We start from the raw sequence: 16,653 nt of genomic DNA, 5'->3' as shown, positions 1-16,653 counted from the left end.
TTATAACATTTCGCTTCTTATTTTATATGAACTTACCACTTTAACTGAAGCAATCTTGTCTTCAAAAGGAATGTTTTCATGCTGCCATAAAAAAGGAGACAACAAAGAAATATTAATGAATACATTTTACGTAAATAATTCTTCCTTTAGCTGCTTTTGTTGGTTTATTTATGCATCATATCTCAATTATCTATATTCAACTTGAAGGGGAAAAGACCTGCGTAGAATATCAGAAAATGACACTAGTGAAATTGTTTATATGTGATTTTCAACATCTAAGGTGTAGCTCAAAGATAAAACCTCAATTACAAACAAGCAGATATGTGAACTATATAAATTATCTTTTTGCCAAGATTGCCATAATTTTAATTTAGTCCCAGTATTATGTATGGCAGAGATGGATTGCTCCACTACATTTCCTGAGTTCATTCCCATTAGGCAGGCAGGACAACATGACTAGTTCTGGCTGACATAATGGCTAGGTGTCATGTGGGTCACTTCCGGGCTGAATTTCCCGAGGCAATCCTCTAGTCTCTGATTTAACCTGGTGCAGAGACTGAAGGATGAAATGTTCCAATGGTACGACTAGAAAATGGTAGAAATTTCCAATAGCAGGAATCCCTGAATGACTGTGTGGAGCAAATGAACTTCTGTTTTGCTAAGATTCTAGAGTGCTTTGTTGCTGCGGCAATATCTAATCCATTCTCACCAATATAAGGGTATAGGTCCTGTCTGAACAGGAATAGACGTATATGACTCTAGGTTATTATAGGTTTCACTTTGACTATTATAGATCAACAGTCCAGTTGGAGAAAAAATTAAAATCTGGAGACAAGTCCTTGTACCAAGGGTTCCATATAAAGAACAGAAATTCTTTCAGAGTTAAAAACCCAGAGTAGGGTAGGGACGGAAGTTGTCAATAAGAAGCTAATTCTGTTTCTAAAGCCAAGGTTGAAATGTTTTCATTAATTTAACTAGACATACAATATTTATTTTTGTATCTCTGTGAAATTTGCTTTTACCAACAACCTAACTTTTTAAATGATGCTTAAGTATCATTTCCTGAAAGGGCTCTTGGGACCACTAATTCAATGGCATGTTATATGAAAAGACTATCCTTGGTGAAATAAGTCTGGGAAATACTGGGTCAGACAAAATCACACAAGTGTTCTCTTCCTACCCCATCCCAACTTTGTTAAAATTCTTCCTCAAAGGAATAATATGTGATGAATTTCCTTTTTCCTAGTTTTTGCATAGCTCAGTTGATTCAACCTCTTTCTTCTTTTCCTTTATTATTTTAATGGGACATTTGATATATACAAAAGAATACGCCACATATATGTAAGTCACAAAGCACAGTAAAAATATATTACAACTCATGAATCCATGGCACACGTCAGCGCATTACCAACACAATGAATGTCCTATGTGGACCTCTCCCTCTCTTAATTCCTTGCTTTACCTAAAGGAAACTACTATTTTGAATTTTGTTTATATATTTTTTATTATATAGTTTTATCACATGTATATGCATCCTCAAATAATATATTGTTTAGTTAACTTTCTTTCCAACTTTTAATTTTGAAAAATTTCAAACTTACAGCAAAGTTTGTAAAGTTGAAGAAATTATAATGACCACTCAAACACCCTTTTGCTGAACCATATGAAAGTAAATTGCAGATATAACATTTCTTCACTAAATTCTTAAGCATATATCTCCTAAGAACATGGACATTCTCTTACATACTGTAATAGTAGAATCCCGCCTAAGAAATTTGACAGTGATAAAATATTATCTAATCTAATATACAGCCCATGTTCAGATTTCCCTAATTTCCTGATGTCTTCTCTATAGTTCTTATATTTTAATCTAGAATTCAACTAAAATCAGGCATTGCATTTAATTGTTATGTCTCTTTAGTCTCATTTAATCTAGAACATTCCCTGACTTTTTAATGTATACATATCAAATTTATATATATGTCAATTTGTTATATCAGTATCATTAAATATTATATTTACTATTTTTGTTGAGTCTAGGTCATTTGATACAATGCTCCAAATCTAGATTATAAACAGCACTGATATGTAGTTACCTTCTTGGATATGTCTCTTAATATATGTGTAAGAGTTTCTCCAAATAGTTCTAAAGGTTATCTACACAAATGTTCACCCTGACATGATAATGCAAATTATCTTCTGAAGAGTTTGTAACAATTAATACTCATTAACAGTTTATGAGACACAGTCTCTCTAATACATCCTGTCAGACTTCATATTTTTGCCATTGTCAAGTTTTAATTTCTGTCAGTCAAGTAGGTATGGTCTTAATTTGCTAATTACTAATAAGGTTAGATTTCCCTAATTACTAATGAGATTAAATATCGTTCATATTTACACCAGGATTTATGTTTCCTCTTCTGTGAAATACCTGGTCATGCCTTTCCTGTTTTCTGTTGGGTCATCATTTTTATTAATTTGTAGTTCCTTTTATCTCCTGGGTATATGTTACAAATATCTTCTTCCATTTTATAGCTAGTCTTTTTGCTTTAAGGTATCTTTTGATGAGCAGATACTCTTAATCTTAAATACATAAATTTATTTTTTATTTTATGGTATTTTTTGTTTCTTATGTAAGAAACTTTTCCATACTTGAAGTAATGAAGATATTCTCCTACATTTGTTTTCTAAAGGTTTCAAAGTTTTGGCTTCCACATTTAAGTCTAAATTCATCTAGAAATGATTTTACTTGGTGGTATAAGGTAGGGGTCCAATTTCACTTTTTTCCATATACATAACCAGTTGCCTCACCATCATTAATTGACTAGACCTTCCTTTCCCCAGGGATCTTCAGTGACATATCTATTACTTATGAAGTCTTTGTACATGCATGTGTCTATTTTAGAGTTCTATATTCTGTTCTGGTTTCTTCATTTAGCTCTACCAATACCACACTGTCTTAATTAATACAGAGTTAAAATAAGTCTTGATATTGAGGAAAAAGTCCTTTCCACCTGGTTCTTCAGATCTGTCATGGTTATTCTTGGTCCACTGCTCTTATATATAAAATTCAGAATCAACCAGTAAAGTTCCACAACAAACTATATTAGGATTTTATGCTAATTATATTGAACCTATAGATCAATTTGGAAATAACTAACATCTTTACAATACTGAGTCTTCCCATTCCAGAATATAGTATATATCCTCCATTTAATTATTAATATATTTTAAATTACCTTTGAAAAAATTTTATGATTTTTTTCTGCATATAGATCTTCCATATTTGCTACTTTTATTACTATATATTATATTGTTTTTGTTACTGTTGCATACAGTATATTTTAAATAGTGTTTTTTAAACTCCATATTCCTGGGATGTTGTTATGAGACTAATTTTAACAGATTTATTGAGTTACTATAATGAATTTTTGTGTGTTCATCTTATAACCAGCTATTAAAATTTGTATTACATCTAGTAAATTTTCTATAGATTCTTTGGGGTTTTCTATATGGATAATTATATCATATGAAATTCTGAGTTTACTTCTTTGCAATCCTTACATCTCTAAATTAACTTTCTTTGGCTAAGGACCTCTAATACAATGTTGAATAGAAACAGAAAATATGAAAATTTTTGTTTTCTTCCTGACTTTAATGAAAATGTGTCTAACATTTCACCATGAAGAACATTTACTGTAGGCTGCTAGAATTTTTATCAGGTTAAATTAGAATATAAAGGAACTTACCTAATAGAGAAACAAGGATACCAATTCTCTGATATTTTCAGAACTTGCCTAATGGCCCAATATATGGTCAAAAAACGTTCCATGCGTGCTTTGAAAATACATATCCTCTCAATTTTTAGTGTATTAAGTATTGAGCTATAAGTTTGTAAAATCAGTATGTTAATAGTCTACTATGTGTTTAGTAATTTGATTTCCTTATCCTATCATTAATTGCATGAGCAGTGCACAGTTCTCCACTATGATGGAGAACTTGTCAACTTCTCACTATGTTCATATTAGTTTTTGCTGTATGTATTTTAAGGCTAATTTATTAAATACCTATAAGTTTAAAATCTTAGTGATTTGAACTTTTCAACATTAAAAAGTATCTGTATCCCTGATAAGACTTTATGCCTTAAAATTTACTTTAAGTTATCTTTTTAAGTAGCAGAATGTTCTTTTAAAATCAATCTGATAGTCTGTGTTTAGCTGACAAGTTTAGACTACTTGCACTTATTTTGATTATGTTTCCACTATATTACCTTTTGATTTCTAGCTCCTTCACATATGCAGATTTTTCATACATGCATGTAAACACCAATTCTTACATGTACATGTAAATGGCTTTCTATATATGTGTGTGCATGTGTACGTATGGGTATGTATGTGTGTTTGTATGTATAAAACACATTTGGCATTAGATGAGTTTAGTTTTGTTTCATTTTTTTCTTCTTCAGGTTTGGAATTTATAATTCCTAATTCTATCCTTTTAATCCTTGCCCTTGAAGTTTTACTAGGCATCTTTAACTTATGTTTTACGGTATAAAATAATACCTTCAAGAGTAAAGAGGATATTGGAATATTTTAACTATGATCATTTCCCTCTGACTTATGTTATTATTTGCCGGTTCTTTAGTATATTCTTTTTATGAAGTATAAAAAAAATTATTTAGACAGGCACTATTTGTTTAGATTTACAGACACGTTTACTATTTTCTGTAACCATTCCTTCTTATATTTCAGATAATTTTTTTCTGACTTATATCCCTCCTTCCTGAAGTTTATCCTTTAGAAAAATCCTTTAGTATAAGTCTATCTGGCAATAAACCCTTCCAGTTTTTGTTTATCTGAAAATGTCCTATATTTCAAGAATAGAGAAATTTCTATGCTAAGTATACAATTCTAGGTTGAAATTTACTTTTTCCAGAATGTTAAAGCTATTATTTTACTATGTCCTGGCTTCCAATATTACTACTAAGAAATGTGCTGGTCCAACACCTAGTTTTCTACATATAGGGCATTACCGTTATTGGCACCTGTCTTCAGGGCAACCTGAATCTCTACTGCATGCCTACTGCTATTGTTCCCATCTCTGGTTTTGCCTCACAGTTTGTTCGTTTTCGGGGAGTGTTTCCCATTTCCTTAAGTTCTAGAAATACACCAATAAGTATTTTTTTTTAAATCTAGGATTCAGTTGGTTTGAGGTAGAAGGGGCCCCCAGAGTGTCTAGTTTGCCCTCCAGCTGGAATCAAAACAAACAGGTTTCTTTGCTGCAAGACTTCTCAAGTTTTTAATATCCTAGCCTAAATTAAAACCATCTAAGGGGATATGATATCCAGCTCTGCCCAAACTTACTTGACCAGAGCTTCTCACAGAATTAGTCTTCCACAAATCATAGTTTGAAAAAAGTCCTACTCTAAAGCTTCTTTTTTTAAAAAAGATTGCCTCAATACAGAAAAGAAACAAATTCAAAGAATTATTTCAATATTCCTGTTCCACCCATCCAAGGCTAAATAAGTGAGTGAGACAAACTGTCTTTGTTTCTTTTTTAAATGCATATAAATTTAAATGTATCTTATTTGATAATTGTGGGATAAATGTGCACCTGTAGAATAAAAAAAAGGAAACCTAGGTGTTATAAGTAGGCCTCAGAAGCAATGTACCATACTGTACCTACTTTTGGCTGTAGACTAAACCATTATACCTTTTTCAACTAACTGTTGCCAAATCCATTATTCCAATTTTCAGGAAGTCACATTATTCTAAGTCTAGAAATATTAAAACTGTTTCTTTGAAATCAGAAATCGACTTTTTAAAAGTTTACTCAAGTTTTTTTCTTTGAACTGTAATAATATCATTAAATAGTTCCAACTCGTCTGTATAATTTTGTGTATAAATACAAACAGAAACTACATTTGTAGACACCAAATAAAATGAAAAGTTGACTGTATTATTTTCCATTATTCAGCTTTAAAATCAATAGTAGCCTTTTCCAATAGACAAAACATCTAATAGCCTAAGGACTCTTCTTGCAAAGTATAGTTCCTAAGAATTTAGTCTCCACTACCATCATCTTCACTATGTGCCTAGGTACTTAGTTGTGAAATCCCTAATTTTCCAGCTCCTCACCACAGCAAGCTGATGTAGACAGGCAGATTTTAATCACAAATTCATGAGCTATTTCCCCTACAATTCTGAACTTTCTTGTACTTCACTTTTCTCTCCTTGCCATTTCTCACTCCCAATCATATGCAATTGAAGACAGGGATTAGCACCTTGGATCACTTAAAAAATGGATAAACAGGAGGATATGATGAGATAATTCACACAAAAAATAATTTTTAACAAACATGGAGATATGTTCATGCTTGTTAACGTTTTCAAAGATATATTTTTTATATATATATTTTTAGTTTTTGCACATATTATATAACATATAGTTTTGTTTATTCTCCTAGAAGAATGCTTATCTAGAAGATATATTTTTAAAGTAAGAACTTGTCTGTAAAAAGAGCATATATTTGTTGTTACATTGTTTTAACTATATAGCTTGACTGCCCAGTACCAATAATGCTGAAGAAATTTAGGCCCTGATGTACCTTGATTACAGTATAAATTGAAAAAGCAAAGTTTTCACACAAAAATGTAAATAAAAACGTCCTCTTTTAAACTGCAAAATAAAAAAAATTAGAAAAATACCAAAAGTTGAGAAAAGGGAAAGTTATATAAAATTACATTATATCCATTCAATATGCTGCCATTAATGAAGATCCATATGTTGATTATATAATAATATGGTGATGGGACGGCCAATGGCTCAGTTGGTTAGTTCTGAACAACAGGGTTGCCAGCTCGATTCCCACATGGGACAGTGAGCTGCGCCCTCCACAACTAGATTGAAGACAACAAGCTGCTGCTGAGCTGCCGGAGGGGCAGCCGGATGACTCAGTTGGTTAGAGCACGAGCTGTGAACAACAGGGTTGCTGGTTCAATTCCCGCATGGGATGGTGGGCTGCAACCCCTGCAACTAAAGTTGAAAACAAGGCAACTGGACTTGGAGCTGAGCTGCGCCCTCCACAACTAGATTGAAGGACAACGACTTGGAGCTGATGGGCCCTGGAAAAAACACACTGTTCCCCAATATTCCCCAATAAAAAAAATTAAAAAAATAATATGGTGAATTATGATAAGTGATAGGGAAAGAAGCAAGACATTACATTGTACATGCTAAAACATTACAAATATATTTTTAAAAAAAGAGACTGAAAACAAATATGGCAAATATTGAAAGGAGGATAAGGAATACTTTCTCTTTATTTTCTTTCTAGGGAATTTTTAGAAGATTTTCCATGGAAATAATTTATTATTTCTGAAAACTAAAAATTTAAGTTAATAAAAGGCTTGCCAGTCAATACTTTTCCCCACATCTTGTTTTTATGTTCCCCATTATCGCAAATCATCCCTTTTTTCCCTCCACTTTTCTCAAAACCAGAGTAAAACTTTTCATAGTTTCTTGTCTTAATGTGAAGAGGCACATTCCTCCTAACAATATTCAGTCAGTTAATTTTTAAAACAATACCCTCATGACGAAAATAGACATGTTTTACCTTATTTCCTTCTTCTTTGAATTGAGGATTAATTAGTTTTACAAAAGAATAAAACAATTGACGGATCCTGGAATCTCCAATAAATGCAATGTGTTTATCCACAAGGCAGTTCTTTGCCTCACTGAAATCACAGAGAAACATTAATTAAAATAAATAAAATCAGTACATTGACATTTCAACGACATAGTTTGTGAAGAAATTAGTACAGCATTGTTATACATAGTTACACTGCTTTAAAAACAGGTGGTCATATTTGTTTAACCTACCAGTCCCTATATGATCAACAAACTCTCAATAAGAAGAGCCCCCATTTATTAAGTGTTTAAGATGTACTCTAACCATATTTGCTTTATAGCCATTATTTCAGAATTAGTCCATGAGGTAGCTCTCCAAGACCCACAGCAGGAGTCTTTCACTCAAGGGCAATACTGTCTTTCGCGTGCTTATATCTCACCGGAGAGAAAGCAGCTTGGCCAAAGCTCTTTCCCTAATGTTTTTGGCATCAATCATACTTTGGATTCACTTTTACCCCACCCTCCTTCACCAATTCTCTACAATCATATAAAGAAGTACCATACAGCACTTTCTTTGCTTCATCAAGCCCTCTCCACTAGATATTACAATCCATCCTAGAAAAAACAAACAACACAATGAAGAAAGCTCACCTGATTTTGTATTTATGCATCATACAACTATGAGGTTGCCAAACTTTCTCTCCAAGGAATCTGCCACTTGATAGAAGGTATTCACATGAATCATTGCCTATAACAGTTAAACACAACAGTGTTGTAAACAATAGTTAAATTTTCATATGTTGGTTATCTGATCCCATGTAAACTCTGTGAGACAACAAAGTTTTCAATCCTGCGCTATACCTGTTAGGTGCATATTACTCATCCATGAGAAACTCTATAAATATCACTTCATTACTATTCAGGAAGATAATAGCCACTAATGACAGTTCCCTCACCCTAGAAGAGGCTCCTAACTCCTAAATGGTACATTCACTGCTCTGGCCATTCCTTCTGTTTTAGGGTTTTTTTCTGGGGACATCATCTCAATCTCAAACTAGCCTTTATATCTGTTTATCATTCCTACTTCTAGTTGGGAAAGAAAACTTTAAGAGATAAAAGAGAAAACTTTGGAAATGAATTCAACTATTCCAATACATAGTGTTTTAGCGTGTCTGGAAACCTAGTTAATATTGAAGTATTTTCTATGCTTACTCCTTGATTTTCACAACTACCCTAAGAGGAAGTATGTCATCTCTATTCTATAAATGTGTGAATAGAGAAAAAGACTTATTCGAGAGACCCTCTTAAAAAGCTTAATAAAATTGCATCCTTTTACAGTCTTGCAAAGATAAGACTTAAAACTGTCAGCCGCAAAGTGGCCGAAGATACACATGGTCAGTATCAGTAATAAACTGTAGATTTCAGTTATTAATATTCAGCCTCTCTACTTCCCTTGACAGCTCTTGCCTTCTTTTAGGATGGCCAACCAACAGCTCCCAGTTTGGCTGGGGCTGTCACAGGTTTACACAGAAAGTCCCACATTTGGGAAACATGCCAGTTCTGTGTAAACTGGGACAGGTGGTCACCGTTCTTCCTTTGGCCATTTTCTGTACATTTGCTTAAATGAGTGAAGTTAAAGAGGGTGTTGGAGTTCTTTAAAAAGTTCAAATATGTCAAATGGTGAGGGATAAATGAGATGTTTAGATTAACCATGGGGTTATAATATATGTATTATTTAATTTATTCTCAAGTTCTTTATTAACAGTCAACAGCACACTCTATTTGTTTTAAAATTGTTAAAGTCAGGACAGGGAATCTGGTAAGAGAAATATTACAGAACAAATATTGTACTGAACCATTCAGAGTGGGGATAGGGGAGACCTGAAGATATTTAAAGTAGAACACATCTCTTTTCTCAATCCAGTTATCTATTTATCTGGCCAACATACATATCAAAGGTGATACAGATACAAGCAAAACAGTTATGTATAAATAGTGAAAATGGTACTTCAGTGTCATAAATTCTAAACTAGAACAGAAAAGTACAAATACTGTATTACTGTGTTGGTGGAGAACTGATAAGGAAAGCAGAATATCAATTAAATTTTTGCGATTATATATGTAGCCTATGCAAGCTTTTTGTATTTCAAAGAATTTTTAATAACATCTCTCTAAGGAAACTATAAATAATCAGTTCTTAATTCTTTCTAATTATTAAAAACTAGTTCCAGTTCTAAAAAACAAAATTAAGCTACATAAATAATCAAGGAGTAAGAAAGAATAACTACAGGAGCATAACAATTAGTAATACATTTATATTCTAAAAAAGTTATAAGAAGTTGCAAATAACTAGGTAGTCTTTGTTCTTCCTTTTCTTCTTTTCTTTCTTCCTCCCTTTTTAAACAAAAGTTATTTGTGTTTTGTTTTTTAATAGAAGCCTAAATAGAAACACATCTTGATCAATCTTCAGTATGTGAGGTTATATTCTTTATTAATCATCTATATGGGTTCTCAATATGATTTTCTGGAAATGGACATACCATGCCAACATCTTAAAATAATCAGTCTTTTCTCCACCAGAAAATGTATTTAAAAATGCAAAGTTCTTTGTTTCCTTCTCAATACTACTACTCACAAACTATTTTTCAGTAGTTCAGCTCGTGGAAAACAGCTCTAATCTGATGAGCCCATATTGAAAAAAAAAAAACCTGTAGCAAAACATCTGAAGTTCTTACTAAGCAAAAAAACACTGTAAACACAGGACGTATTTTGAGACTACTAGTCTTTCCAGGGAAGAAATTCTTAATTTGCTCATGAATGCTTGTTGACGATGATTCTTCTTAAAATATTTTATGATGCAAAGGTTGTTTTTTTTTTTAATAATCCCTTATCTGAATTTAATAGTCTCTGTATATTAGTTAAGGTCCTATTAGAAGACAAACCACTAACTATTTTAATAGACAGAATCTCATATAAAGAATCATTAGAAAAGTAAAAGAATTGCTAACTAGACAACTGAAAATACGAGAAGAGATTGGCTTTTTTATATTTGTATTTGTCATAAAAATAGTAGTAATAATAAATACTATTATAATCTGATTAAAAATAAGTTAACCTAATCCAGAAAAGAAAACTACACAAAATTCCAAATTCTAAAAGAAGTTTTCTTTTTCTGGGAAAGAAATATATTTTGGATCAAATCACTAAATGTAAATCTAGATGTTAAAATAAGTGAATATGCCACATTTTTATTATGTATACTAACAATATGCAGGCACATATTTTACTTTCAAAATTTACCCAGAAAAACCCCAAACAGAAGAAAATCTCCAGTCATTACATTCAATTGCCTCATATAATTTTGATAGCTACTTTAATACAACCAACGTGAGATGAACGCTGCCAAGTGCTCAGATAAATCAAGCCATGAAAACACACCACACACACACACACACACACACACACACACACACACACAGTAACTAAAGGGATAGAATTTACTTCAGCTATCTCCAATACTAAGATTATCTAGATGAATGGCTGTCTTCCTCTTCATTCTGTTATCTTAAGCATAAGCATTCTGGTTTGTCAATCTAGTTTTAGGTGTTTATGCATGATTTTTCTATAATAGAGAGATACTAAAAAGCAAGCAAAATAAGTAAAAAGACAAACAGGAGGAAAAAAAGCTGAAAAACAAAATGTAACAACTAAAGAAAACATCTGATGTGCTACATAAAGCATAGCTTTTATTTTCCTTTGAATAGAATACCTCTGGTACACTGTACCTTTAGACTGAATTATCTTACCAAAGCTGTGTGTTTTTTACTACCAACCACGAAAATACCAGATCATACAGTTTACAATATAATCTACAGCATATTTTGTTTGCCTAAAATTCAGCAAGTTATATTTTAGTCTGTGTTGAAAAAAATCACCATTTACATTTCTCTTAAGACAAGCTAGGAGTGCCTCATTACAAGTAGTGTCATATAGATTAGGATTTTTCTAGCAAAGAAAGAAAAGCCTAAGAGAACTACATCTACTTTCTTGCTTTAATTTTTGAGGCTTTGAACTACTTTTCTCCAAAACATGCAATGTTTAACATTTGTATTTAATATGCCTAATGATAGAAAGGAATTAGATTTCAACAAAATTAAGGCATTTGAAGCAAGTTAACTTTGTCAATTAAAAAATAAAAATATATCCAGATTGGAACTACCCTTAGGGTGACAGATACTGGCCTCTTTTCACAGAAATGTTTCCAATCTGTAATCACAATATTAATGGACATTTTGTAATTCAGTAATTAGAGGCTGATAAAGCTTGAAAAATATATAGTTAAAAGAATAATTACTTTTTAAATGTCATTCTACTATATTATGTGGAAATATAATGCAAAACAAAACAAAACAAAACAAAAAAAAACACACAAAAAAATAAACTCTACTTTTTAAACTCCAGATCAGAACATGCTATTAGGACATGAAATTCAATTAACAGCAAAAGAACCAAATGCTAAGAGGAACACTGAAGAAAATAAGGACTTTAAAAATCTATCCAATACTTGTATATGGAGTTCCTACTGTGTGTTAAGCTGTGATGATTTAAAGATAAATAAAATACCCTTGGAAGCTCTCAGTTTGTCTGGGGGAGAAGGATAAAAATTATTATGATACAACATGGTAAGTATGTACTAATTGCCGTAGAAATACTTAATTCCTAATTTCTACTTCTGCGGTGGTGACACTTGAACCAGGCCTTAAAGTAAAAATCTGTACTTTGTTTCCAGGAGAGAAAGGACATTGCAGGCATAGAAAATCAGGTATTTGTGAGATATGTAAAAGGGCAAAGCATATTTAGACTGTGAGCCTGGAGTTTATGAAGGAAAAAACCCCAAAAACATAGGTAATAAAAAACTAAATAGTCAGATTTTGAAGTTCTACACATGTAACTTTTAGAAAATCACTTTTCTGGAAAAATAGGAAAACTCTTGGCTGGTACTGTGAGGCTGAATTAATGTTTCTAAATGGTTTAATACATGTCCCTCTGGAAAATGCTTTCTCACTCCATCTTCTATACATCAGCACCATGTGAGACGCTCTGAGAAAGGCAGACTACGAAATAATGGTGTGAGGCTGACTGGGTTCTACATCCTACCTCAGTCACTGACTAATTTTGTATCCTTAGGCAACTTAACCTCTCATGAGTCATCTTTAAAATGTAAATAATACTGTAACTTGATGAATCTAAAAGCATTAATTATAACACATCACTATTTTATGTAACAGGAGGAAAAATGTCATCAATTAAACTTTGACATGCAATCGAAGTTTTAAAAACTCATCCTGATTACAGACATGTTAAAAATGGGGCAGGGGCAGCGGCTGGAATATAATTAATTGTATCTACCTCATAGAATTGTTGTAAATACAAAATGAATTAAAGTGTGTAAAACCTTTAGAACAGTATCTGGCATGTAATAAATGTTCAATGTTAGCATGTCCTGTTTACCAAGCTTTGTTTTCTGCTGTGTGTAATTCTCTTACTTTCTGTGGTTTGTAAATAAAGCAAGAGATACTGAACATATGTATTCAAATTGCATTCACTATACCTTGCTTGAGGCATATTCATATCCACAGATTGGGGATTTTAATATACTGCCCAAACCTTTATATCTAATATAAGAAGATCCTTTCTTATTCTAAAGATCTATATTGTGATTCAAGTATATGGTTATCAAGTGTATTTTGCCTCTGACTCAGTTTGACACTGCCAAAGCGTAAGGATGGCCTAAAAAGTTCCTAGTAAGACTATTTTTCCCAAACAGTCTCTTGCTCAAATTCTTGACATTCAGTCTGGGCAAGTACACACACCAGGTGTACTGCTTCACACTCAAGGCACTGAAGCACCTAGGGAAGCTGATAACTAGCTTCTGGAGGAGGCTTTATAAACAACCCCAGATTGCTACACTGACTCATAAGGTTCCATCTGACATTCTCCTTTCCCTGCTGATGACAGATCTTGAAAGGATGAAATAATCTAAATATAATAATTAGTACCCAAGCTTATCAAAAGATAAAAGCATAATTATTAGGTTGGTGCAAAAGTAATTGCAGTTTTTGCAATTATTTTTAACCTTTTAAACCGCAATGACTTTTGCACCAACCTAATAAAAGGTGGAAATTACATGTTTACCTTTAGGAATATGGCACCGAAGTTTCACAAAATTGAGTTAGATTACTGTCTTTTTATACCAAACTAGCTTGTGATTAATAGTAGTTACAAAATTTTCTTAAAAATCACCAACTAATGCCATCAACCTTGCTTGTTTATTTTGCATATGATCTGTTAAAGCAACTGCAGATGAAGCAGTGCCCTGCTAGACCCTATGGCTGTGATCTATAGGAAGCTGGAGGAGAAAGGCCTAAAGGACATAAGAGTATTTATCTTTTTAAATCGGTTTAGTGTGTTTATATAAAGAGCTATTCATCCAGTATGGCACTAGAGTACAAGATTTTTAATCCTCAAGTATTGGTGAAAACAAAGCAGCAAAATTGATCAAAATGTTCTACACTTTGAAAGACTTCCTGGGATGAGAAGAGAGCTCATATTCCAATACCTCGTTTACTGGATATTTTGCCAAAGTGGGTGTGAAGTTAAATGAAAGTAGCGTTAAATGCCCACCTGTCAATTTATTACACATTACATCTTGACCAATTAATCTCACAGTCACGGATAATGGTTTCGATATTACTAAGAGCCAAAAATAAAAGATGATATCATTAATTTCCCTCAGCCTGTCACTCTCTCTCCTAGTGACATTTTTACACAGAATTTTTAAAAATCAATCAACAAGGACAAGTAAATATATCCTTGATTACTGAGTAATTCGTTCTGAAATAAGGTCATATTTCCTTTTCCCCTTTATACCAATTTCAAAACACACAGCGAAGGCCTCTTTTCAAACTGCTTCCAACTTGCTTTCATTGCCCACCTCGACTCCTGTCAACCCCTAACTTCTTTTCACATTATCTGCTCCAGTGCCTTGACTTTGTAAAAAGTGTGCAACCAGAACCCTTCAAACGTTTCACAAAGGCTGGGTGACACCTCCTCCATTTGGCCAAGGGCATCTTTTGCCAGCTGTAGCCCCCGGTGGCAAAAGAAAATGGGGCGGCTCCTGCCGCTGTCCAACAACAGCAGGCCCGGCTGTAGTTACAGGGCAGAGGACGGATTAAACAAAAGCTAAGGCGCAGGACCCCTAGGGCGCAGAATCGGCGACCCCACTCCTGACGAAGGTGCCCCACTGCAGGGCGGCCTTTGCCTTCGTGCGTCCCGGGCTGGTCCCCAAGGGCCACCTGTCCGACCTCCTGCACGCGAGCCCCGGGCCTGGCGCATCTCCCCCCAGCCAGCTCTCGCTGGAACCCGGACCCCGGCAGCCCCTCTGGCCAGGCCCGGATTGTCGCCTCCGACCCCAGCGCAGGCGCTCGGGGGGCCCAGAATCACGGGGCCTCGGACTGTGGCGGCCCGCACTGGGGTCCGCTCAGACGGCCGGGAGCGCCTGGCCCGCCGCTGGGGACACCTGGGGGCACGTGGGGGCACCGCCTCCCCCGCGAGCACGGCGCGCGGGCTGGCGGGCGGCCGCGTGAGCGTGGGCGTGTGTTGGGCGCGGGGGGCGGCCTCCAGCCGCCGCGTCGCCTCCTCCCCCAGCCGGGGCAGGGGGAGGGCCCGCTCACCTCGGTAGCGGCGGGAGGCGAGGTGGCACACTGCGAGCAGCAGCACGGCCACCAGCGCCAGCACCTTGGCGCTCCTCACGCTGAAGTAGTGGTTGATCTCCCGCTTGCCCAGGTTGTAGGCCAGAGCCGCCATCTTGGTTCCTCCATGACAACAGTGCGCGGCGGAGCGGGGAAGGGGCGCCACACAGGGGCAGCACTGGGGCTGCCGCCGCCGCAGCCAGGCGAGGAGCCGCCGCCAGTCCCCGCGGTCGCCACTCGCGCTTCCCGCCGGGGAACCTGACCCCGCCGCTGCGGTGCCCCCGGCCTCCACCTGCCCCTCCTCGGCTCCAGCGGCCTCAGCGGCCTCCCCCCAGCCCCTCCGCCGCTGCTCCGCCGTGCCGGTTCCAGAGGCGCCCTGGACGCCTGTCTCCTCCCCTTCCTCCTCCTCCCCTTTAGCCTCCTGCCTTAATAGAGGCTGCGCCTCCGAGGGGGGTCCGGATGCCCAGTGCTCCGGGGTCACGGGCCGCACATGGCCCTCCGGAGTCACCGGGTCACGGGCGCCTGCGGGCGGCAGTGGCTGCCGCAGAGACATGGGGATGTGAGGAGAGGGCTAGGGATCCAACCTGGTCCGAAAGCGAGCCTTGGGGCTTTATCTGGTTTACTGGCCGGTACCTGAGCCTAGTTTGGGGCAACAGAACTACAGTTCCGGAAGAAAAGTACACATAGTTCCACTTCCTCTTTTTCTGAGCTTTCTACGCCCTGCCCTGAACCTGTTTAGTAGGGTGCGAAGGCCACCCCGGCGTCACCAGTGTTTATCTTAAGGTTGTCTGGTCTGCCTGGCTGTCCCCAGGTTTGCCAGGTATTGAGACTGCTGGTAGCCCAAGCACCCAACCCACGGATAAGACCAGTCTTAACTCTTAACTCATCTTCTGGGCCCATTTCTCTTGTAACTTTTTTTAAAGCCCTCCGTTTGCCCAGTTCCTGTGAGCGAAGATACACCACAGAGTAGAAGGTCCAGAATGAGCCTAACTTAGTGTAAATGGTGGTGAGAAAAGAATCTCACTATTTGTGTGTACACAAGGATTGGCTAGGTGGATGTGCCAAACATAAAAAAGTTTGCTCAGGACAATCATTTCTGTTCTGTAGTTGTCAATAAAGCCAGCACTCCTCCTTTATTAAGCCCTTGCTATCTATCCTTCGCCCTTCTGTTATTTAATTTAAATTTAAATTTTTGGTCTGGCCTGTGCTGCCTTCCAGGTGGGAATGGTTATTTACATTGCTTCCCTTTCTCCTTGCCTTGTTTAGAGTGAGT

General features: G+C 36.1%; 1 protein-coding gene across 1 annotated transcript in view; it reads right to left on the bottom strand.

The window, feature by feature from the left end:
- Positions 1 to 16,037, bottom strand: part of CASD1 (CAS1 domain containing 1) — a 48,074-nt gene extending 32,037 nt beyond the window's left edge. The window contains exons 1-4 of the mRNA XM_019729718.2: positions 15,363 to 16,037; positions 8,281 to 8,377; positions 7,616 to 7,736; positions 37 to 81 (exon numbers count right to left, since the gene is read on the bottom strand). Coding sequence (XP_019585277.2) covers positions 37 to 81; positions 7,616 to 7,736; positions 8,281 to 8,377; positions 15,363 to 15,933 — 834 coding nt within the window. The 5' untranslated portion in view covers positions 15,934 to 16,037. The remainder of the gene's footprint in view (positions 1 to 36; positions 82 to 7,615; positions 7,737 to 8,280; positions 8,378 to 15,362) is intronic.
- Positions 16,038 to 16,653: the final 616 nt, after the last annotated feature.

The sequence above is a fragment of the Rhinolophus sinicus genome, linkage group LG09, assembly GCF_036562045.2.
Source record: "Rhinolophus sinicus isolate RSC01 linkage group LG09, ASM3656204v1, whole genome shotgun sequence".
Lineage (NCBI taxonomy): Eukaryota > Metazoa > Chordata > Mammalia > Chiroptera > Rhinolophidae > Rhinolophus > Rhinolophus sinicus.
Note: the sequence above shows the minus strand (reverse complement) of the source record. Positions and strands in the feature narration are given on the sequence as shown.